Raw genomic sequence first — 25,701 nt, 5'->3', positions numbered from 1 at the left:
TATTCCTTAAAATTTCACATGAAGTGAAAAATCAAACTTTCATAGTTTTCCATACCATTAAATTTAATCCACATCACACACAACACTTTGAAAGAATGCTTAACATGAATATAGTGTTTCCATACACATCCAATCACTGCATAACCATAAAATACAAAACAGGACATGTGCTACTGACTACGTGATGGCTGACCTCATTTCCAAATCCCTCACTAGTGCATCAATAGTCTGTCCCATTTCTGCAATTTAAAACAAAACTATCAAAGAATTTCTGGTAGGTCTTCAATTAAACTTTAACTTAATAACCCCAAGATGATCTAGATTCATAGTAACATTAGGTTCTTTCCCATTCCATCTTAAATCCTTCATTACTTTTTCTTTCTTCTTGATGAATGTGACATTAAGTTTTGTAAACTCATCCTACCTACACTACTGACTGATGTTATGCCCACACTTAAAACAATGCAACAAAAAGTATTGTTGGCCAATCCAAGAAAGGTGCACAACTTCTAGAACATTTGAAATAACGGCAACATCCATTTGTGTGCCTGATCATTTTATCTCCTATAAAATGGACCATATTTTGGCTTAGGCCCAATGTTAACTGTAAAACAAAATATCAAAGATGCACAAACTGAAATGCAGTACATATTCTGAATGTTTAATCTTAGAATTCTGAATATGTTGCTATTATAAAATTAAGTTGAACTCACTGCAGATGACTTCGACTTGATTGCAACCTTTCCAGCAAAACAAAATGTAGCATAACACAAGTAGCTTTTACCATTCAGGTTTGGCAACCTCTTTACAGAGTTAACTAACATTCCTTGTCACTGACCTTTCATAATAATTTCAAACTGATAAAAAGACACTTACTTTACACGTAACTAAACTTTTCTGACCATAGATGCTGCCAGATCTGCTGAACATTTCCAGCATCCACTGTACTTTACTGTTGTGGTGTCTACAGTTTATGGGCAGAGGCTAAGACAAATTGGCATAATTACGTCAAGAGTTTTCTCAATATCATATGTTTCTCCAACGTAATAGTTACAAATGTTTGCAGAATAGCTGTATTGCTATTTTGCAATACTCTGCAGGGCTGCAGCAAAAAAACGTAGTCACGAGTACTGTTTTAAATTGTTCAAACTTCTGATACCATTGATAAAGTCACAACAGAAAAACCAAGAGCAATTACTGAATTACACCCTCAAGTCTTTGATAAAAATGAGCATGGTTATGATATTTAAGTGCCCACTGACTTAACTTAAATTTTCAATGTACAAAAAATCTTAATTTGACTGACCAATAAAAAAAAATGCATTATTTTGATTCAGCTAACTCATATAATCAATTTAAAGTCCAATCATTTAGGGAATCATAAAAAAATACTGCATAGGAGACCTGTGCCTCTGAAAAACTATCCAATTAGTTCCATTCTATCCCTACAGCCCTCTATTTTTTCCTTATTTATCCAATTTCCTTTTGAAAGTGAACACTGAATACACTTCCATCACTGCTTCAGGCAATGCATTCCAGTGCACAACGTGCATCATTTAAAAAAATTGTCTTGCCTCTAACTCTTTTGCCAAGTACCTTAACTCTGATCAGTTACAAAAAGCTTTTCTCAAAAACCAACCAAAACCCTTTGAAGATTTTGAACATGTCCATCGAATCTCCCTTTAATCAATTCTGCTCCAAGGAGATCAATCCCAGCTTCTCTGATTAACTCATAGATCTTAAGTCCCTGGTGTGGTCTGACAAGTTGCTTTCAGAACTTCTCACATCTCAAAATCCTTCCTAATCTTTCTGGCACTCAGAATTGAACACAACTCCACCTGTGGCCCAACAAGTGGCTTATAAAGATGTAAGCATCCTTGCTTTTGTACTCTATTCCTCTATCCTCCATACCTTAAAGATATTATCTATCTGATGATGAAATATCATTTATAAATATGCAATAGAAATGACCCTTAATATTGCATTATATAAAATAGGCATTGACAGTTAAACATAGTTAGAAAATAAACACCTTTACACACAAAACATTAACCTGCCTGTTCACAAATTCTGACATATTACCATTTTATCCATTTTCATTATTTGAACAGTTTATTTCAAGTTAGTTTTTACAAAATATAAACCTTTCCTTGAAGCAATTTCTTGCAAGGTCTCAAAACTAGGAAAATTAATCCACTTCAGATGAAGGTTCTTTTTTGGCAAAATAGATTTGTTCCTAAAATTCTGCCTGCAATACTGGGTTATTAAGGGCTCTTATTATTATTTATATTATCTCTATGTTATCTTTTGCATCAGTCTTACCTGTAACTAGATAATTCATTATAAGACGATTCATGTCAGCTCTTTGGATGTGCAAGTTATTGAGTTTTTCCATCCATTCATCTTTAGTAATTTCATCTGGTTTTTCTGTGTAACTCATAGTGAAACAGCTGTAGGACAAAGACAACACATAAATATGTCGCTGAGGATCAATTAAAATAAGACAAGGTAAACCTTAAAACTTCAGAATTAATTATCAAAAACAAGATGGAAAACAAAACAAGAAAATGACTTGCATTTATAGAGTGCCTTTCACAATCACAGGAAGGCATGTGTTTTACAGTTAAGGAACTTAAGTATAGTCGCCAAGTTTCCCTCTAACAATATAGATGCAAGTCCTGCAGCAACCATAAGGCTGGTGCACAGAAAACAAACAGTCAACAGGAGGGTAAGATTCCTTTTAAGATCTATGCACATAGTATGGTCTTTGCAGAACAGCCATATGTGAAAATACATCAGACGTTACATTGGTAGTCATAGTTTTAATGCAGGAAATGTGACAGCCAATTTGAGGACAGTAATAATAGTGATATTGACAGCAAACAGAAAAGTTGCTTTTTTGATGAAGAAGAAGAAATTCATTTCCACAAAACAGTAATGTGGGACTGAAGTTCACCAAAACTCGACTGAATGCCAAGTTCAGGAACTTTCATGAAGGACTTCTCTTGTGAGCTAGAGCTTCTTTCTCCAACACAATTCTCTACTGCTCACCTGATTATGCATACACTATGCCTCTATGGTACTCCATTCATGCAACCATTCAGTGAGCAAAAATGGAAGTACATGCCACTATGCGGACATCATGGCACCATATTTAAAGTCAGCCATACCAGCAGGAACAAAATAGGAGTTGCTCTTCACAGTGCACATTGGAGGAGGGGAACTAAATACAAATGCTTCAGAGGGTGGTATGGGTGACATCTTATTTCTAACACAAACTCACTTTCACATATGTATTGTTATCATACATCATTATGTGTCTTATCAACAATCACTGTAACAGCAACTACAAGCATCAGGTTAACTATCTTTATGTCATACCATCTTAGAATCCTGTCCTAAAGATTTCTACTCTTTCCGTAACACCACGTAGCATTATATTACCTTAGTGTTCAACACAGAGCATCACATACTTGAAAGCCTTCAAACGGTTGAAGATCTTCACTTTAATCGGACAATGGCAAAGGCTAAGGCAAAAAACTAAAAAAAGCTATGTTCGTTTCTGAGAATGATAGTATCAGTTCGTCTTTCATGCGACCACAAACTTGCAGTCAATGATCACTGTGCCCAGTTCTATTAGAATCCGGTGTTAATTAAATCCTGTTTGGCTTGTTATGCCCAACACTGCACTCTATCATGTCAGTACTGCAAGATTCCACCAACCTGATCTGTCAGACGATAGTCTGCTGCATAAGTGGTGGAAGAATGAGCTGAAATGCAGCTATGCTCGGCCTCAATCAAGGAGGCTGTGTAATGGAGTCATATGCCATGACTTCAGAAGGCAACCATCATATAGTAACTACCCTTGTAAGAAATTCAGTCCTTGAAACAAAGCAAGAACAAGTTCTCGAGGATACAGGCATCAGAGTACATTGCACAGACTTCTCAGATCACAGAACTATTATGGTACAGAAGGAGGTCATTTCGCCCATTATGCCTACACCTGCTCTATTTAGTATAATTTCAGGCTTTTACCATACATCTAGGTATGCCATTATTATCCAAATAACCACCCAATGCTCTCTTGAATGCCTCAATTAAGCTTGGCTCCACCAAATTTCTAGGGAATGCACTCCATACCCTAACAACTTACTGTGTGAAAAAAGATTTTTCTCACAAACCCTTGCTTCATTTGCACATCCTTTAATCAGATATAGATTACCATGGATGACTTGTAGATTGATGGAATGGAATCCTTTTCTGATCAAGAAGTCAGCTGCCTTATGATATCGTACTCTCAATGAGTTGTGTGTACAGTCTATAGCACGCTGAACCTAGGGCAAGCCAACTAGTTATCAAAGCCTACTGCCTGAGCTGCAGCACTGACCTAGTCATGGGAAAATGATACAAAACTGAGAGCTCTACCATAAATTACACTGGAAGCAGTCTTGATACATTCGTGGGTTGAAGACTATGAGATTCCACATAGGGTATCAGTAAGTTTTTAAAGCAGACAATACCTTGAATGTTTAGTACAACTGTCACTTTAATGGCCACACAGTACAGGTCACAGATCCCACACTAACTGTTGGCATAGTTCTGTGACAGTATTCCAGGATCTCCTTAGTCTGAAGCAATGCACCTGGCTCATCTGAAGCAAGCAGCACAGTATGATAAGACTGATTACTGTTTGCGCTGCAGCATTGACCTCATCATGGAAAAATGATACAAAGCAGTGATCTACCATGAACTGCACTGCTAACAGGATGACCAACCATCCTTTCAGGCAACAGATGCACATCAGTAGTTAGCATACTTTGTCCTGGGACATCCTCTGTCCATCTGGACAAAATAGCAGATGATGATATGTCCGGAGCTCCTGCACCTTCTCTGCATCCTGAGAGGACTTTCAGCTGTGACTTCATAATGAGAGGCTGTTTGGCAACCACTGGAGGTTCTTGCTGCTACAGGAATCGCTGGCACAATTGCTCCTCCATTTATCTGAATCTTCATAACTCTGCTGCCATAATAATGACGACTTCTGCTGTGACTAGATTCATTGGACACGGTTCCAATAAATCTATGATCACAAAAGATCATGTTCTTGGCAATGTCAGCAGTCATGACCACACTTTAGTGCTTTAGCAGAGAGGGACATGGAGGACTCGAACAATAAGGGCAATAGAATGACTCTGAATGGATCTTTGATATAGGGGACCTGCTTCTAATATGTGCAAAGCAGCCCTGAATATAATAACATGTTGGTGAATACTTACAGTTCAAGGGGAGACAGATGTTGTACAGGTCAGGTAGACTAGCCTTAGCAAATAGCCCCATTACATCCAAGGATGTGCAGGCTAGATGGGTTATCCATGGTAGCTATGGAGTTACAGGGATAGGGTTGGAAGCTGGGTCTGGGTGGAAAGCTTTCCGAAGGATTGGTATAATTCAATGAGTCACACTACCCTTTTCCACTCTGTACAATTTTTTGATTCTTAAATCAGCTTCATGCCCCATTTATACAATTTCCCCTTGAAAGGCCTTATGTCACCATAAGTGGAGCACATGTGCTGGTACAGAAGAATAACCATCTCCTCTGTCCATTCCAGATGTGGTTGCATCTAGTCATAGAGATGTACAGCAAGGAACAGACTCTTCAGTTCAACATGTACACGCTGACCAGATATCTTAAATTAATCCAGTCCTATTTGCCAGCACTTGGCCCATATTCCTTTAAACCTTTCCTAATCAAACACCCATGCAGATGCCTGTTAAATGTTGTAATTGTACCAGCCTCCACCACTTCCTCTGGCAGCTCATTTCATACATGCACCATCAACTCTTGATCTCGCAAGGAATTAAGGGCTACGGAGAGAGTGCGGGTAAGTGGAGTTGAAATGCCTATCAGCCATGATTAAATGGTGGAGTGGACTCGATGGCCGAATGGCCTTACTTCCACTCCTATGTCTTATGGTCTTATCCTCTGCGTGAAAAAGTTGCTCCTGAGGTTCCTTTTAAATCTTTTCCCTCTCACCCTAAACTCATGCCCTTTAGTACTGGACTCCCCTTCCTCCACCCCCAACCCAGGGAAAAGACCTTGTCTATTTACCCTATCCATGCCCCTCATGATTTTATAAACCTCTATAAAAAGGTCGGCCCTCAGCCTCCAACACCCAGGGAAAATAGCCCAGCATATTCAGCCTCTCGCTATAACTCAAACTCTCCAATCCTGGCAACATCCTTGTAAATCTTTTCTGAACCCTTTCAATCTTCACCACATCCTTCTGCTAGGAGGGAGACCAGAATTGCACACAATATTCCAAACGTGGTCTAACCAATGTCCTGTACAGCCACAGCATGACCTCCCAACTCCTATGGTTAATGTTCTAGCAAATAAAGAAAGGCATACTAAATGCCTTCTTCACTCTCCTATCTACCTGAGACTCCACTTTCAAGGAACTATGAATCTGTAGATTAGATTAGATTAGATTCCCTCCAGTAGTGGAAACAGTTCCTTTGGCCCAACAAGTCCACACCGACCCTCCAAAGAGTAACCCACTCAGACCCAATCCCCTACTCTATATTTACCCCTGACTAATGCACCTAACACTGTGGATAATTTGTCATTGCCAATTCATCTGACCTACACATCTTTGGATTGTGGGGGGAGACCGGAGCAAATCCACGCCGACACAGGGAGAATATGCAAGCTCCACACAGTCACCTGAGGCTGGAACTGAACCCAGGTCCCTGGCACTTTGAGGCAGCAGTGCCAACCACTGAGTCACTGGGCGGCCCTCCAAGATCTCTTTGTTCAGCAACACTCCCCAAGACCTACCATTAAGTGTACAAGTCCTGCCTGATTGGTCTTACCAAAATGCAACATCTCACATTTATCTAAATTAAACTCCATTTGCCACTTCTCGGCACAGCGGCTCATCTGATCAAGATCCCAGTGTACCCAAAGGTAACCTTCATCACTGTCCACTGCACCTCCAATTTTGGTGCCATCTGCAAATTTACTGAATATACCTCTAACGTTCACATTCAAATCATTTATAAGTGACGAAAAGCCCTGAGCCTAGTGGCACATCACTGGTCACAGGTCTCCAGTCTGAAAAGCAACCCTCCACCACCACCCTCTATCTTCTAACTTCGAGCCAGATCTGTATCCAAGTGGCCCCATCTCCTGGAGTTCCATACATAGGCTGCCTTGCTGATCTTTGAGGGGTCCTAGTCTCTCGCTAGTTACACTTTTGTCCTCAATGTACTTATAAAATCCCTTTGAAGTGAAATACAAGTTTTCCCTGTATTCCATGTGATCTAACTTGCTAACCAGTCTATGAGGAACCTTGTTGAACACCGTACTGAAGTCCACATAGATCACATCCACCGCTCTGCCCTCATCAATCCTCTTGGTTACTTTTTCAAAAAACTCAATCAAGTTTGTGAGACATGATTTCACATGCACAAAACCATGATGACTATCCCTAATCAGTCCTTGCCTATCCAAATACATGTAACTCCTGTCCCTCAGGATTCCCTCCAACAACTTGTCCACCACTGATGTCAGGCTCACCGGTCTATAGTTCCCTGGCTTTTCTCTAGCACCGATCTTAAAAGGTTGCAACACGTTAGTCAACCTCCAGTCTTCCGGCACCTCACCTGTGACTACTGATGATGTAAATATCCCATCAAGGGGCCCAGCAATCACTTGCCTAGCTTCTCACAGAGTTCTAGGGTACACCTGATCAAGTCCTGGGGATTTATCCACTTCTATGCATTTTAAGATGTTCAGCACCTCCTCTGTAATATGGGCATTTTTCAAGATGTGGTTATTCATTTCCCCACATTCTTTCATCTTCTATATCCTTCTCCACAGTAAACACAGATGCAAAATACTTGTTTAGAATCTCCCCCATCTCTTGCATTTCCACACATGGACTGCCTTGCTGATCTTTGAGGGGTCCTAGTCTCTCCCTAATTACACTTTTGTCCTCAATGTATTTATAAAATCCCTTTGGAATGCCCTTAACCTATTTACCAAAGCTATCTCATGTTCCCTTTTTTCCCTCCTGTTTTCCCTCTTAGGTATACTTCTACTGCCTTTGTAGTCTAAGGATTCACTCGATCTCTGCTGTCTATACCTGACATGTGCTTCCTTCTTTTTCTTAACCAAAATCACAATTTCTTTAGTCATTCTGCATTCCTACCAGCCTTTCCTTTCACCCGAAGAGGAACATACTGTCTCTGAACTCTCATTATCTCATTTTTGAAGGCCTCTCATTTTCCAGCCATCCCTTTACCCAATCAATTTTTGAAAGTTCTTACCTACTTTCTCCATTGCAATTTCCATTGCACATTTACAATTCACAAGAAGAAGGAGGGCAATTCAGGATTTGCTTGTCAATGCAGGTTGCATGCTCAGCCTGGTAATCAAGTAGTCTCACCAAACTTCAATGTTCCCTTGTTAATTTCACTTAGGCTTTCATCTCCCAATATTATCCCTTGATTTCTAGTCTTGCAGCTTAGCTATGTCAACCAACATGCTGCACTGTCCTGCTGAAGCCAGAGTGGTTGTGACAGTTGACGAACAACCCACTCCCTCAGTAAGTGATGCACTATTGTCTTACATCCCTTGTCTCGATTTAACAATCACTGCACCTTCAGAATGCCAGCATGATGCCTCCAATCCCCACAACTGACTTCCCACACTAGCCTATCATAGTAGTGGCTCCTTATACACCCCAATGAGCTGACCCCCAGGACTGACAATGGCTTATCCCCAACTGAATTGGACAATTAATTCAGTGGATGAGTGACCAGACAGCTGACTGATCACTGTGGAGCCCCCTGACTTACTGCAAATTCCCAGTCACTGGAGTGAATATATTATTCAGTTACAAATTAACTGAAACAAAAATGTTTGATAACAATTTAGTATTGAGCATTCACGCAAAAATGAGAAAATTCATGTGTAATTCTTTTATTATTGCATACATGTTCTGTTTTCACATTAAATCGTATAATGAAAAAAAACTTCAGACCATATCCAGTCATGGTCACAATAACATTTTGAAATTACTGAATACAGTCAATCTTTGATTGATATTTCACTCAAATGCAATACTAGGCAAGAGACTTGAATAAACATGTTAAAATTATACTGCGCCACATTCTTAAAGAGAATAGACTTAGTAGGTTAAAATTTTCTCTCTCATTTTAAAGAGGTTTGGAGTTTATCAATATATACAACAAAAAGGCATTAGTACCATGGTGATGTCAACAGATTAATGATCCACTAGTGTCCCAAACAAATGCTAGAGACATTGAGGTCTGCAACAATGAAAAATGCCCTTCAGCCCACCAGTCCACACTAGTTGAAAACAAGCACCAACTATTCTAATCCCATTTTCCCACAGTTTTTGGAGACATGGGCCCAAATCCTAATATGACAGACTGTGAAATTTTAATCAAATTAAAATCTTGAATTAAGAATTAGTCTAATGACCACTATGTAATCACAGCCAATTGTTGTAAATATCCCATCTGGTTCATTCATGCTCTTTGGGGAAGGCAGTGGGCGGCACGGTGGCCCAGTGGTTAGCACTGCTGCCTCACAGCGCCTGTAGACCCGGGTTCAATTCCCGACTCAGGCGACTGACTGTGTGGAGTTTGCACATTCTCCCCGTGTCTGCGTGGGTTTCCTCCGGGTGCTCCGGTTTCCTCCCACAGTCCAAAGATGTGCGGGTCAGGTGAATTGGCCATAAAGGTAGGGGTATGGGTGGGTTGCGCTTCGGCGGGTCGGTGTGGACTTGTTGGGCCGAAGGGCCTGTTTCCACACTGTAAGTAATCTAATCTAAGAAATCTGCCATCCTTTTCTGGTCTGGCCCACATATGACTCCAGACCTAACCCTGAAATGTCCTATCAAGTTAAAGGGCAAAAAGGGATGAACAATAAATTCTGGCCCATCTCATATCCCATGAACAAATAATTAAAAACACAAAATACCATGCTGAAAATTTACAATCTAAAAGTACAGGAATCACTCAGATCTGATACATGTGAGAAGAGTGGGACTGAGTTAACCTTTGAGCTTGATGACTCTTCACTAGCTTTAATAAAGTCATGACAAAGGGTGAACGTGAAATGGTATAATCCCATTTCTCTGTCCACAAATGCTGCCAGATTTGCTAAGTATTTTCAGTGTTTACTATTTGCAATTAACATGCATACAAACGTTCAAAAGAAATTTAAAAATGCATTTGTTACCCAAAACTAAATCAGAATGCTGCCATTAGAAATTATTCTTGCCCACAGAAGAGAATATGCAGATTAGATTAGATTAGATTCCCTACAGCGTGGAAACAGGCCCTTTGGCCCAACAGGTCCACACCAGCCCTCGGAAGAGCAACCCACACAGACCCATTCCCCTACATTTACACCTAACTAATGCACCCAACACTACAGGCATAGTTATTGAAAAGCAATGTACTATGGCATCTTCTAAGACTGTTTCATTACCAACTCCACCCATTTTTATTTCAACAAACTTTCATTTGAAAGTGCAATGTCTAGGCTGGATATGTCTTGCAGGCACTAGATTAGAGTGGTGCTGGAAAAGCACAGCAGGTCAGACAGCACCCTAGGAGCAGGAAAATCGATGTTTCGGGCAAAAGTCCTTCATCAGGAACTCTGATGAAGCCCTGATCAAGGGCTTTTGCCCAAAATGTCGATTTTCCTGCTCCTCGGATGCTGCCTGACCTGCTGTGCTTTTCCAGCACCACTCTAATCTAGACTCTGGTTTCCAGCATCTACAGTCCTCACTTTTGCCTATGTCTTGCAGGCAGATAATTTTGATGTACGAGTTATATTTAGGCATAATCTGAAAATGCAGTTTGTTGATGAGTTTTCATTTTGTAGTCAGCTAGTTGTTTGTTACATCTGCACTTACTTTCTATTGGTAAGGGTACAGGTGCCTCCAGTTATTAGATCAAAAAAGTATATTACCTTTACAGGGAATCTGACTTTTGTGTCACTCTAGTCAACTAAATTGAATAATCTATACCATAAAATTTAAACTAAAATAGTCCATTTCACTTCAAATTATTTACAGAAAGTAAAAGTGAAAGAAAAAAATGGGGTGGACAAAGAATATGGTAGAGATAGAAAGAAAAAAAAAAGGAAAAGTCAGTATTTTCTGCTCAACTTTATTGTCACATTGCAATCGGAAATTGTGCTTCACTTCTAACTCTTTATTACCTTGTTGCATGCACATAAAAACATTCACCAGTTGACATCAGCCAATATCATGAGTAGCTCACTAGTATCTAAAACTTTAATCAAAGGGTTAAAGTCATACAAATCTGAGAAAAGATGCTGCAATGAGAAGGTTTTTGGAAGGTCACAACAATTGCCCAAGTTATTTTTATCAAATCCATTTACATCTTGTATCTGTTTGTTTTATTTCACTACCTTTCAATGTTTCGACTTCAAGTAATAATTACTTTAAATATTGGACACTGCCCTTCTGAGTTTATACCAGTATTGCTGAAATATTTGAATTCCTTTGTATAAAGATTAGGCAATATACATTTTTCTCAGTCTTGAAAAAGCACATCCTGACAGAACCATGAGCAATTTTAATTACTGTTCAAATTTAATAGATTTTAACGAGTGCAACCAAGCAACAATTACAATTTTGGACTGCATAAGTTTTGTAAGTTTGAAATAAACTAAAAACCAGCCATTACAGATTTAAACAGATATCCTCTGACTTTTAAACTAGCTCACTTTCATATTTCTTATTTTCTAAAATGGACTAATGAAACGTCTTCCAAGCTACACTCAAAGATATTTAATGAAGGGCAGAGTATGCTGTTAAGTCTTTTATGGTTCAGTGATGGTGCCCCCGACCTCTGGACCAAAAGATGCGGGTTCAAGACCACTCAACCGAGATGTGTTGCAACATATCTGAGTTCTTGTGGTAGTGTGGTAGTATCCTTACCTCTAGGCCAGGAATCCCAAGTTCAGGACCCCACTGCTACAGAGGTGTCTCAAACTAATATCTACACCTGTCAATATTTTCAAGTGTACTTCTACTCTGTAGTTTTATCTCTTAATATCTATCTCTTTTGAACTTAACTGGAATTCATCACCATTTATAGATCCATCTGGAGGATTGTATCTCCTTCAATTCTACCTAGTTAGACCATTGCTCATTATTGTGTGCAGTTCTGGTCACCATCCTATAGGAAGAATGAGATTGCCATAGCGAGGGTGCAGAACAGCTTCACCAGGATGATGCCTAGGCAAGAGCAGTTCAGCTATGCAGAGTCTAGGCAGAGTGGGATTATTTTCCTTAGAGCAGAGGGTTGAGGGCTGGATCTGACTGAGGTGTACAAAGTTCTCAGGAGCACAAATCAGGATAAACGTTTACCTTTAGTAGAGGGGTGAATAACCAGGGGCATGGTTTTATTGTAATGTTAAAAGATTAAATGGGAATCTCTCTCTGAACATTAATATAATATACTGCAAAGCTGAACATTCTGGAAGTGGGTGGGGATGACATTCATGCAAGAGTGTGAATCACTCACATCCCAATTACAGTCATTTGCAACTATTCCCCTACTATCAACAAATTAAACTATCAATCTCTTTCGACCTCATTCTACCACTGTACCTGGGGTAACATGTGACTGGGGGTTGTCTTGAATTGCATGTGACTATGGGGGATTGGCCAGAGTATCTGTAGGTATAGCCAACTGACTTGTATAAAAGGAGATGTGTTTTCGTTGTTCAGGGCCTCACTTTGACTTGCCTGCGAAGAGGGTCAAAAAGGGGGTCACCTAGCTTATACAAGCTTTATTAAACTTTAACCGTTTGTAGAAGTTGGTGTGTGTGAATTGCATCTCGTGTGAAACTTCAGGAAAAGAACCTAACATTATGGTAAGGGGTAGAAAGTTTAAGTGGATTTGAGCAAATTGTTCCCCCCTCCTCCTCCAGGAGGGTGGTAGAAGCAGGAGCCCTCAAGATACTTAAGAGCAATTTAGATGAGCATTTAAAACACCATTGCATAGAAGGTTGTGGGCAAACTGCTGGAAAATAGAATTAGAACAGATGAATGTTTGATTACAGGAAGTAATACAGTGCTGGTCTGAGGCAGCAGAAGAACTTCTGCAGGACTGCTTGGAATCAGTGGACTGTGCCACATTTGAGAATTCAGCAGCCAACCTAAATAAGTACACCACTACTGTTACAGACTTCATTAGCAAGTTTGTAGAAATCTGCCTGCCAAAGAAGTTAATCTGAAGTCCAAGTGTGAAATGTTCAAGTCACACGAGCCTGACCTTTACAGGAAATTCATGTACGACCAACATAAGGCCATTAGAGACACCAAAAAGCAATACCAGACGAAGCTAGAGATCCAAACTTACCACATGGACACCCATCATTTGTGGCAAGGCTTACACAATATATCAAGCTACATAATGAAACAGAATGGAATAATGGGCAGAATTACATCCCTCTTTGACGCTCTCAAAGCATTCTATGCTTATTTTGAACAGGTGGTTAGTGAGACCACATTACTTGCCCAATCAGGCTCAAATGCACCTGTCTCCTTGAGAATGCATTTCAGGTATGAGCAGGGAAAGAGTTAAGTTTATTGAAACAAGAGAGGTTCAGCTGAACATGACCCAGATCAGTTAAAAACTTGCAGTTAACAATGGGGTGCTGGGGGCATGGGTAATGGGTTAACAAGGTGGAAAAGCATTCAATACGTAGAGCCATTTAACAAATTGGAAGCATTTAGTATGTAGGGTCAGTTTAACAAGGTGAAAGTATTCATTATGTGAAGCCAGTCAAGAGCATTCAATGTGTAACACCAGATGACTTAATGTTTGCTACTGACACTCGATTGTAACGGTCACCCAATTAATATGCTCCTGCCTGTAAAATTATTATATAATTCATTTGTTCATGTTGTTCAAGAGAGAAGACAGAAAACTCATGTCCCTGCGCACATGGACGATCGTTCTCTCTCCCTCCAGGCCTGGAATAAAGATGAAGGAAGTAAAACTATACTATGTCTCTGATCATTTTGTTTCGACTGAGGGGGAGAAATGGGATGACAATACAGAGGAACCTAGATTATCCGAATGAGCTGGGCAGGCACCATTGTGTCCAGATAATTGATTATTCGGTTAATTGATTCAATGGCTCTCCTCTGGGGCTTCGAGTTTTCTGAAGCTTCCTTTTTCCTCGCTCCCTCTGTGTCTCAGGGTTTGTTTCTGAGCAGACACACACTTGTGTGCAAGGGACCTGCAGCATTGCTGAAGCCTCCCCCCAACCCCATCGGTTCAATGGGATTGACACAGTGAGCACTTGCTAAGTCCGCTCCATGTTCAGGAGACTAGGCAGCAGCACACCGCCCCTCAGAGCAACTGGACTGGACACCAACAGTAAGACTGCTGCTGTCTTTGGGAGGCTGAGTCTCAATGTAGCACTCGCGCACACACAGACACACGCACACCTTTTTGACAGGTTTCACCTTTGCGCTGTCTAGGACAATGTTGGAAAGATTATGTGGGAAACGGGCATTTAGGGTACACCCCTATGTAGAACTCCAGAGAAAGTGCGGAGAGACAGCAAGAGCTCAGTCATTCGGCGACAGTCCCATCGATGTCCAGGACCGTTCTCAGCAGCATTTCAGTAAACAGAGTTCATTTTTAGTCATTGTAAACAAAAGACGCGATCAGTGTTAAAACACCTCTTTGATGTAGTGTTTCTATCGGGACCTTGAGATTTTCTTTGGATAATCCGAAATTTGGATAATTGATCTTCGGATAATCGAGCATAGTCAGCAGGATCCAAACAAATAGTTACGATCAGAAGGTGTCAACGGTTGCCCAGAACATCGATGTCTCGAGACGGGACGGACCGGTCCACAAGATTTTAAATCTTGGTCGGTCTCGATATTCCTGTGTGCCAGAGATGGTGCACTCCCTCGATCGCTCTCTATTCTACAGATTCCTCAAATGGTAATTAGCTCAGTCGAAAGACAATTTTGCAAGCGTGCTGACAAACAGAGGTTCAAGTCCTCTGCGCAGTACTTGGATTCAAATCCCCTGGGTGGGATAATTGAGGTTCGAGTTGTCCGCTCTATGCTGGAGTTTGAGCTCTCTGTGTGAGTTTTCTGTGTTTAATTGGGTTTCGGGCCTCTGTGAGGAGAAAAGTGAGGAAGGGGTTAAAGTCGCCTAGTGGTGAAATTTGAGGCTCTGCGAGTCTTTGTTCAGGGGAAGAGAGTGGCTTGGATTGCGGTGCGAGGGCTGTCTCTTTTAGAAGTGTAATTTCAGTGAGGGGATGCAAAAAAGAGAAAATGCTAAAATTAAGGTTGTACTAATACTTGGTTGAAAAAGGAAAGTTTCAATGCAAATTATGACATGCTGAGAGTGTTTGACGTTTAAAAACTTTGGTTTGTTAAAATCCCGATTCAAAAAATCCTTTCAAGTAACTGTTTTGTCTTGTTTGAATTAGGATCTCAATTCAATGTGTTTAGTAGGCTATGTAATGGGGCAGATTTTGTTTTTACATTAAAATTGTACAACATTATGTCCTTTTTAAAACTATCAACATGTAACCTTAAAACCAATTGATTCAATGCCTTGAGCCCCTGACTTGTTTGAAATCCTACAATACCGTTTAAAAAAAACATTGGGTCAGTGGTCATGCTTTAGCCAGATGAGAGTATTGTATTAAAATATCTTTGCTGCTGTGTTTTAATGCAGATTATTCACAAAAAGAGTGCACTTTGAGTTTAATGTTTTGTTAAGATTTGAGAGAATATTAAAACTTGAGGCTGAGCTGTTTCAATTCTGTTAATTATTGTTAAGACTTCATTGGCCCTCTTCTTATTGCAAATTCAAAGAATGTTGATCTCTACCAAAGTTGCCACTGTAATTCAGACTGTTTTATTTGGGAAGTTTCATTTGGAGAACAAATTTTAAAATATTCAGCATTTGTTTCCCTTAAATATTTGAGATATAAATCTGAACTGAAACTGCCTCTTCAATAGCTAAAGCACAGGAAACATTTTTTTGTTTTCTTGCCATTCCAGACTTTTGAAATACTTTTCCTGACAGCTTTCACATTATCCCAAGTATCAACTTGTCCAAGGAAAATAATTTTTGAATAACCTTAATGAGGTACCCAAGGGTTTGATTTTAGGACCACTGATTGTTGTTTATAATTGACTGAATAGTTTAGGCAGTAAAATTTAAAAGCTTACGGATTGTATAAAACTTAATAATGTCACAGTGAACAGAGTAATAGACTTGAAGAATTCAAAGAATGTTGAAATAGGCAGACGCAATTTAGTGCGGTTAAATATGTGACTGTCTTCATACTGATAACCACCTTGGCAAGGAAGGAATGTGAGAGGAAATGCAAAGATACTTTCAGCAGCTAACATAGTCTCTCGAATTTCTCCATTCACATGTAAAGGATGCCTTCAGACCACCACCCACCCCTTCACAGCCTGATCCAATGGATTCAATCAGCTCCCCAATCATGAGCACAAAAAGTGAAGAAACTAACAACAACAATGAAGAGAAGGGCGGTGCGCTTTTTGTCGGTGGCCTTCCTATGGACATTAGATCATGTTCACTGATCAAGTGGTCATCACATCACAACGGCCAGTTGGCTTTCTTATATTTAACTGCAGAGCAGGAGCAGATGCAGCAAAGAATGCTGCATTCACCTAGCCTGTTGCTATACCTGCAGATGCAATGCATACTCAGATGCACTGGTATCTTCCATTTGAAGCATCTCCAAAAGTCTAGTCAGTTTGGTTAAGTATTTAACATTTGAAACTTTATTGCTGGAACAGCACAGGAGGTCAGGCAGCATCCAAGGAACAGGAGATTCGACGTTTCGGGCACAGGCCTTTCTTCAGGAATGAGCAGAGAGTGTTCAGCAGGAGAAGATAAAAGGTAGTGAGGAGGGACTTGGAGGAGGGGCGTTGGAAATGTGATAGGTGGAAAGAGGTCAAGGTGAGGGTGATAGGTCGGAGTAGGATGGAGGCGGAGAGGTCAAGAAGACGACTGCAGGTCAGGAAGGCGGTGCCGGGCTGGAAGAAGATTGCAGGTTAGGAAGGCGGTGTTGAGTTCGATGGATTTGACTGAGACAAGGTGGGGGTAGGGGAAATGAGGAAACTGGTGAAATCCGAGTTCATCCCTTGTGGTTGGAGGGTTCCTAGGCGGAAGATGAGGCGCTCTTCCTCCAACCGTCGTGTTGTTGTGGTCTGGTGATGGAGGAGTCCAAAAACCTGCATATCCTTGTGGGCGCAAGTCTTGCACCTCCTGCGGTTGCAGGGGAGGGTGCCGGGAGTGGAGGTTGGGTTGGTGGGGGGTGTGGATGTGACGAGGGAGTCACGGAGGGAGTGGTCTTTACGGAATGCTGATAGGGGAGGGGAGGGAAATATATCCTTGGTGGTGGGGTCCGTTTGGAGGTGGCGGAAGTGACGGCGGATGATGCGCTGTACATGGAGATTGGTGGGGTGGTAGGTGAGGACCAGTGGGGTTCTGTCCTGGTGGCGGTTGGAGGGGCGGGGCTCAAGGGCGGAGGAGCGGGAAGTGGAGGAGATGCGGTGGAGGGCACCGTCGACCACGTCGGGGGGGAAATTGCGGTCCTTGAAGAAGGAGGCCATCTGTGTTGTACGTATTTTGAACTGGTCCTCCTGGGAGCAGATGCGGCGGGGACGAAGGAATTGGGAGAATGGGATGGTGTTTTTACAGGGGGCAGGATGGGAGGAGGTGTAGTCCAGGTAGCTGTGGGAGTCGGTTGGTTTGTAGTAGATGTCCGTGTTGATTCGGTCGCCTGAGATAGAAACAGAAAGGTCTAGGAAGGGGAGGGAGGAGTCCGAGACTGTCCAGGTGAATTTGAGGTCGGGGTGGAAGGTGTTAGTGTAGTGGATGAACTGTTCAACCTCCTCGTGGGAGCACGAGGTAGCGCCGATACAGTCATCAATGTAGCGAAGGAAAAGATGGGGGGTGGGGCCAGTGTAGTTGCGGAAGATGGATTGTTCCACATACCCTACGAAGAGGCAGGCATAGCTGGGGCCCATGCGGGTGCCCATGGCTACTCCTTTTGTTTGGAGAAAGTGGGAGGATTGGAAAGAAAAGTTGTTCAGGGTGAGGACCAGTTCGGTCAGTCGAAGGAGGATGTCGGTGGAAGCCCTAATCCAATTCAGATTTCTCCAAGGAGTGGTGCACAAGGACAGCCTGAGTTTTGTTTTCAGGTTGGACTTTACTAAAGGAGATTTGGGAGAACTGGCTTGTTTCCACTCGACATGGAGGCGATGGAGTGCTCACTAAGGACTGTGGATTTACGAACTTTACTGGTGATTTTTTTCCCCACATGGGAGGATTCTTCAAACTCTATTTCCTGTAACAGACTAGTTATTTTTGTTAGGCAAAAGTGAGGACTGCAGATGCTGGAAACCAGAGTTTAGATCAGAGTGGTGCTGGAAAAGCACAGCAGGTCAGACAGCATCCGAGGAGCACGAAAATCAACGTTTTGGGCAAAAGCCCTTCATTAGGAACCCTGATGAAGCCCTGATGAAGGGCTTTTGCCCGAAACGTCGATTTTCCTGCTCCTCGGATGCTGCCTGACCTACTGTGCTTTTCCAGCACCACTCTAATACAAACACCACCGCAGTTAGGCAGTAGTGTGGGGGTTTTATTTAAAAAAAGAGAAAAAAGAAAAGAAATAAAAAGAGAAAAAAAAATAGAAACTGTTGTTCAAGAGAGAAGATTGAGAACTCATGTCCCAGCACACGTGGGCGATTATTCTCTCTCCCTCCAAGATGAAGGAGGTAAAACAGTGTCTCTAAGTGCTTTGCTTCGACTGAGGGGTGCAAACGGGACACCATTCTTAGTCTTCACTGCAGATGTCAGATCGACCTTTTTGACAGTGAACTCACAGAAAATAACTGGCTCAGGTGGAGTCTCTGGCTCTGCACTCAGATCCGACACGTGTCAGCTGGCAGAGTATTCACTGACATCTTTAACCTCTCCTTATTATGATCTGAAGTCCCTACCTGCTTCAACAAGATCATCTTCCTGATGCCAAAGAAAACTCATGCAGCATGCCTCAGTGACTATCGCTCGGTGCCTCTGACCTCCATAATTATGAAGTGCTTCAAGAAGTGTAATGGAAAATTAACATTTATTGTGAAATCTGTAAAAGAATACCTTGCAAAGCCTTGCAGGCAGACAGAAAAGAAAAGTCAGGGAAAAATGTAAAGTTAAACCAGACTCACAGTAGTCTCACAAGGACAGTAAACTATCATATCAACAGTCAAGGAATGAGAAAAAACAATTCCATATGTGGAAAGGAGCTCGAATGTTCCAAGCTCGTGGTCTTGAGGTGTGATAAGGATAAGTTCAGTATAAACGGAATATGTGAAGGTTATTCAGGCACCCCTTACATGAGGCGTTTTGCCTAATGTATTGAGTCGACCCTGCAGACTCCAAAATAAACTTTCTTTGCTCTTGCTAGCATTTGAGTCCAGTCGATTTAATTTCCACGACAGTAAACTCGGGGGCATGCTCGGGATCCCATGACTGGGGAAGATTCTGAAGATTTCCAGGAGGCGTTGGCGCCAGCACTTTGAAGGACTTTCACTTCATCCCTAGTGCTGAATTGGCCCCTTTGCATGAAAGGACTGGGAATTTGTGGATCGCCCCAGCACCGGGGTCTGAACCAAATAGGGTCGGGGTAAGAGTCGTAGCTTACGTAATCCTACAGAGACTCGTTTTAATAGAATAAATAAATCAGGAAGAGTCCAGTGAACTCTCACGCGGTATTCAAGTAAAACTCAAGGGAAGAGATTGCTGTCTCTAGAGTGCTTAAGAGACAGCAAGTTTAAGGGGTGGTTTTAGACTTGGAATCACCAAAGACGTACCGGGTACGTGGTTTCTTGGTTTATGAAAATCAAGGCATTGAGACGGACGCGTCCAATGCGAGAGGGGCCCTCCGGAGGTAAAAGCAAAGTCAAAGGGAATAGATAACGGTACAGAGAGCACTGAACACTTTTCCAGTAACGGTGAAAATAGGCTCCAACAAGAGCAAACAAAAAGAGGGTCCACACAGGACTTAGCATGTATTGTATTGTATTTTTGGTTGGTCATTCCAAGTAATTACAGCCCAGAGTCTGTAAAACAGTTAGAATTGTGGATCAAGGAATGTGGTTTTCCTGAGGAAGTTTTAGTAAAAGGCAATTGGAAATATGGAGGTCGCAGTTGGAGGAGAGAGAGGAGAAACGGAAGGGAAAGATAGAATCTGTGAATTAGAGTGCTTATAACATGTGGAAAGCTGAGGCTGATATCAGGAAAAGGAAACCTCAAGTAAAAGACAGATCAAATACACATAAAAACACCAGCGCACATGCAGACACGTGCGGAAAACAACCTAATGAAGCTGTACAGTATCTTAAATCTGTTTCAGATCCTGACCTTGATGACAGCCCTCCGAGACCTATAGCCCCCCTATGAAGGTTCCAAGTCAGCGGCCGCTACCTCCAAGTTTGCTGGATCACCGGTAGCACTTCGTACTCACAACCAATTGAAGCAAGCAGCCCAAAAGAAGGATGGCCACTCCAAGATGGAAGGGTATCCAGGGCCTGTTCACGATCACCCCATGACAGACGGCGGGAGTACTGCGTACGATCGCCTAACTAGGTGGTTTTGCATGCACAATTGGTTGAAGTTGCAGATCCAGAAGGGTACTCAATGTTGGTCCACCAGCCATGGACCATGAAGGAACTGGAAAGTGCCTATGGGCAGTTGCCTGACCATGTGAGGTTGGAGGTAATAAGCTCGAAGAAGAAGTGACAAAGTTCGTATTGAGTTCCGTCCCACGTCACATGAGATGAGACGTCTCCTGGGACAAAAACTGGCTGTCGATGTCACCAAAAGCAAGCATAAATTGGCCAGCTGCAAAATGTCCATGCTAGAGTAGCCAACCCGCAAGCGGAGGAGAACAGAGACTTTGATGCTTTTGTTGCAACACTAGCAACCGCCTGTAGGGAGGCATTCCCAGTCTGAATGGACATGACCAAAATTGCAATGTGCAAACAAGAAGGTGAGACAGTGTCCCAGTATCTTAGCCGTCTCACTGAAGTCCATAACAGCCATAGTGGATTGACACCACCCAAGGACATAATGGGGGCAGAGATCACGCCATATGAAGCACACCTGAGGAAAGGCCTGGTGCTCCCTAAGCAATTTGATGTATAGCTATCTGGCTCTGTACATTTTTTTTTGGTTTTGTCATTGTAGTCATAAAATGACAAGGGGGGGGGGAAGTGTAGTGGAAAGTTAACATTTATTGTGAAATCTGTAAAAGAATACCTTGCAAAGTCTTGCAGGCAGACAGAAAAGCAAAGTCAGGGAAAAATATGAAGTGAAACCAGACTCTCAGTAGTCTCACAAGGACAGTAAACTATCATAGCAACAGTCAAGGAATGAGAAAAAACAATTCCATATGTGGAAAGGAGCTCGAATGTTCCAAGCTCTTGGCCTCAAGGTGTGATAAGGATAAGCGAAGTTTAGTATAACGGGAATATGTGAAAGTTATTCAGACACCCCTTACATGAGGCGTTTTGCCAAATGTATTGAGTCGACCCTGCAGAGTCGACTCAATACACAATACACAAACTTTTTCTTTGCTCTTGCTAGCATTTGAGTTGAGTTGATTTAATTTCAACAGAGGTTAGTCATGGTTCACATCAACTCTAGCTTCCCAGTCTACCTCGATCCCTTCCAATTCATCTACCTTTGCAACAGATCCACAGCAGATTCCATCTCCCTGGCCCTACACTCATCCCTGGAACATCTGGAAAACAATGTCAGGCTCCTACTTATTGACTAAAGCTTTACCTTCAACACCATAATTGCAACCAAATTAATCTCCAAACTCCGAGACCGAGCTCTCAACTCCATCCTCTGCAATTGAATCCTTGATTTCCTGACCCACCGACTGCAGTCAGAATATGCAACACCAACTCCTCCACGATAATCCTCAACACCAGTGCCCTGCAAGACTGTGTACCTTTTACTATTCCCTATACACTCATGACTGTGTGGCCAATTTCTGTCGTAACTCCATCTCCAAGTTCACTGACGCACAGTTATAAGTCAATCTCGAACAATGACAAGACAGAATACAGGCAACAGAATGCTTGCTGGCATGATGTAAACATAATAATCACTCTGTCAACATCAGCAAAATGAAAGAGCCGGTTATTGACTTCAGAAAGCAAGGTGCCCCTATCTACCTCAATCGTGCCGAGGTGGAGATGGTCCAAAGCGTCAAGTTCCGAGTAGTGATAGTTACCAACAATCTGTCCTGATCCACCACATTGATGCTACGGTGAAGAAAGCACAACCACACCTCTATTTCCTCAGGAGGCTAAAGACACTTACCAATTCTTAAAGAGGGACCACAGAAAGCATTCTATTAGGATGTATCACAACTTGGTATGGCAACTGCTTTACCCAGGATTATGAGAAATTGCAGAGAGTTGGGATAACAGGCCAGTCCATAAGACATAGGAGCGGAAGTAAGGCCATTCGGCCCATCGAGTCCACTCCACCATTCAATCATGGCTGATGGGCATTTCAACTCCACTTACCCGCATTCTCCCCGAAGCCCTTAATTCCTTGTGACATCAAGAATTTATCAATTTCTGCCTTGAAGACATTTAGCGTCCCAGCCTCCACTGCACTCTGCGGCAATGAATTCCAAAGGCCCACCACTCTCTGGCTGAAGAAATGTCTCCGCATTTCTGTTCTGAATTTACCCCGTCTAATTCTAAGGCTGTGACAGGTCTTAGTCTCCTCGCCTAACGGAAACAATTTCCTAGCTTCCACCCTCTCCAAGCCATGTATTATCTTGTAAGTTTCTATTAGATCTCCCCTTAATCTTCTAAACTCCAATGAATACAATCCCAGGATCCTCAGCCGTTCCTCATATGTTAGACCTACCATTCCAGGGATCATCCGTGTGAATCTCCGCTGGACACACTCCAGTATGTCCCTCCTGAGGTGTGGGGACCAAAACTGGACACAGTACTCCAAATGGGGCCTAACCAGAGCTTTATAAAGTCTCAGTAGCACAACAGTGCTTTTATATTCCAATCCTCTTGAGGTAATTGACAACATTGCATTCGATTTCTTAATCACGGACTCAACCTGCATGTTTACCTTTAGAGAATCCTCAACTAGTACTCCCAGATCTCTCTGTACTTTGGCTTTACGAAATTTCTCACCATTTAGAAAGTAGTCCATGCTTGTATTCTTTTTTCCAAAGTGCAAGACCTCGCATTTGCTCACATTGAATTCCATCAGCCATTTCCTGGACCACTCTTCCAAACTGTCTAGATCCTTCTGCAGCCTCCCCACTTCCTCAGTACTACCTGCCTGTCTACCTAACTTTGTATCATCGGCAAACTTTGCTAGAATGCCCCCAGTCCCTTCATCCAGATCATTAATATATAACGTGAACAGCTGCAGCCCCAACATTGAACCCTGTGGGACACCGCTTGTCACTGGCTGCCATTCCGAAAAAGAACCTTTTATCCCAACTCTCTGCCTTCTGTCAGACAGCCAATCCTCAATCCATACCAGTAGCTCACCTCGAACACCATGGGCCCTCACCTTGCTCAGCAGCCTCCCGTGTGGCACCTTATCAAAGTCCATCCACAAGCCAACCTTCCATCCATTGATTCCACCTAAACTTCTCACTGCCTCGGGAAAGTAGCTAACATAAAAGACCCGTCCCAGCCCAGTTATAATTTCTTCCAACCTCTTCCATCGGACAGAGGATACGAAAGCTTAAACACATGTACCAACATATTCAAAAATAGCTTCTTTCCCTGCTGGTATTAGGCTTCAGATTTTAAATTTAATGTTGATTGCGCTGTTTGTGCACCTTCTCTGCAGACATGACGTTGTGTTCTTTGTTCTGTTCCATCATCCTAATGCACTTTGTATGGTGTGATCTACCTGTACTGCACACAAACCTTTTCACTATTCACGTGAAAATAGTAAGTCAAATCAAATCACATGCTGTAAAAACTCTTGAATCTAATTTTATGATCACATTAATCTGGCAATTCTGGAGCTTGCAAATTGGAAGATGCATTGATAGCTTTAGAGGGGCTAGGGTGGATAAGGCTTATTTGAAGTACAGACCAGTTGGGTCACATTGTCCATTTCTGTCCTTAGACTTTATGAAGTTATATAAATACCTGTAAATAATGGAGAATCACTGATTATGCTAACTGGTACTTTTAACAGAAAACACAATATAAATCATATAAAGGCAATAACAAAAAAAGTGTATACGTAACTTGAAATATTTTGTCAAAAGCAAATTTTATTTTTGCTACACCAAAATATCAAACAGTTACCTTGGTGCATTAGATCAGTACTTTATCCTATTCCAACTTATATGATTCAAAAAACGACTATGGTGGCGTCATCAGCGAACTTGTAAATGGCATTAGTCTGATATTTGGCGACACAGTCATGAGGATACAGTGAGTACAGTAGGGGGCAGACTACGCACCCATGCGGGTTCCAGTATTGAATGTTACTGAGGATGAAATATTGCCCCCAGTCTTCACTGATTGTGGTCTGTGGGTCAGGAAACTGAGGATCCAGTTGCAGAGAGTCGGGCTTAGTCAGAGATCGTTTCAGGAAGGAAATCTCTTGTCCTTATCTGGCCAGGTCCCCATATACCGTAACATCTGCGGTGATATGGTCGACTCTGAACCGGGTATGGAAATTGCTGAAAGTCACTTAATTTAAGGATAGGCATAATGTAGAGGAGCCGGTGTTGGACTGGGAGGGGACAAAGTTAAAAACCACATAACACCAGGTTATAGTTCAACAGGTTTATTTGGAAACACTAGCTTTCAGAGCGCTGCTCCTTCAACCACCTGTGTAGTCACAGCACAACTACATTAGAAGGCCAAATTCTAAGATTTAACAATATAGATCTAAACTTTGTTAGCAACCTGATATGTTCAAAAACATGCAACAAGCTAATTTAAAACAGCACTTTCGATTTAAAGACATGTCATTTCTTGTATTCTGAAAGGGGTGTTACAGGAATTTCTTCCAAAAAACTGGACCCAAATCTTCTGCCTCAATTTAGCTGTGGAATAACAGCATCTGAAAACCATAAGCAAACCCCCAGCTGAAGAAGCATTATATGATTGGTCCCAGACTGACAAAAAAACAAAGATTCAGAACCAACAACAATAGCCAATGCAGATATACTTTCATATAAATGATGTTCTTTACAATGGACTGAGTAGGGTTTGAGTGTCTGGTCTTGAAAGCATATAAACGCTATGTCATCAAAAGCAGCAGATTCTACTTACACCTACAAGTCTCAAGTTTTGACTCCATCAACTCCTCAATTGAAACATCAAGCTAAGTGCAGAGATACAGCAACTTGACAGGTTAACCAGGAGTGATATTTTTTCAGCTATCACCATTCCATGACTGTTTCTGTTTCCCATTTTCATAAAACCTAAATTACTCCTCCAACCTCTCCTTCCAGCTAGCATCAAAATTCTAAACCAGACTCACGGGTCCGAAAATATGATTTCTTAAATATACTGACAG

At 41.9% G+C, this 25,701-nt stretch overlaps 1 protein-coding gene across 2 annotated transcripts in view; it reads right to left on the bottom strand.

Annotated features, from left to right (window-relative positions):
• Positions 1–25,701, bottom strand: part of LOC122560133 (glucose-induced degradation protein 8 homolog) — a 42,767-nt gene that overhangs the window by 14,761 nt on the left and 2,305 nt on the right. For both annotated transcript variants that reach the window (XM_043710416.1, XM_043710415.1), the window contains exon 2: positions 2,323–2,450. In XM_043710416.1, the coding sequence (XP_043566351.1) occupies positions 2,323–2,440 (118 nt within the window). In that variant the 5' untranslated portion in view covers positions 2,441–2,450. The remainder of the gene's footprint in view (positions 1–2,322; positions 2,451–25,701) is intronic.

This window comes from Chiloscyllium plagiosum, chromosome 20, assembly GCF_004010195.1.
Source record: "Chiloscyllium plagiosum isolate BGI_BamShark_2017 chromosome 20, ASM401019v2, whole genome shotgun sequence".
Lineage (NCBI taxonomy): Eukaryota > Metazoa > Chordata > Chondrichthyes > Orectolobiformes > Hemiscylliidae > Chiloscyllium > Chiloscyllium plagiosum.
The sequence above is the reverse complement of the archived record's forward strand: the minus strand, read 5'-3'. Positions and strand labels throughout refer to the sequence as shown.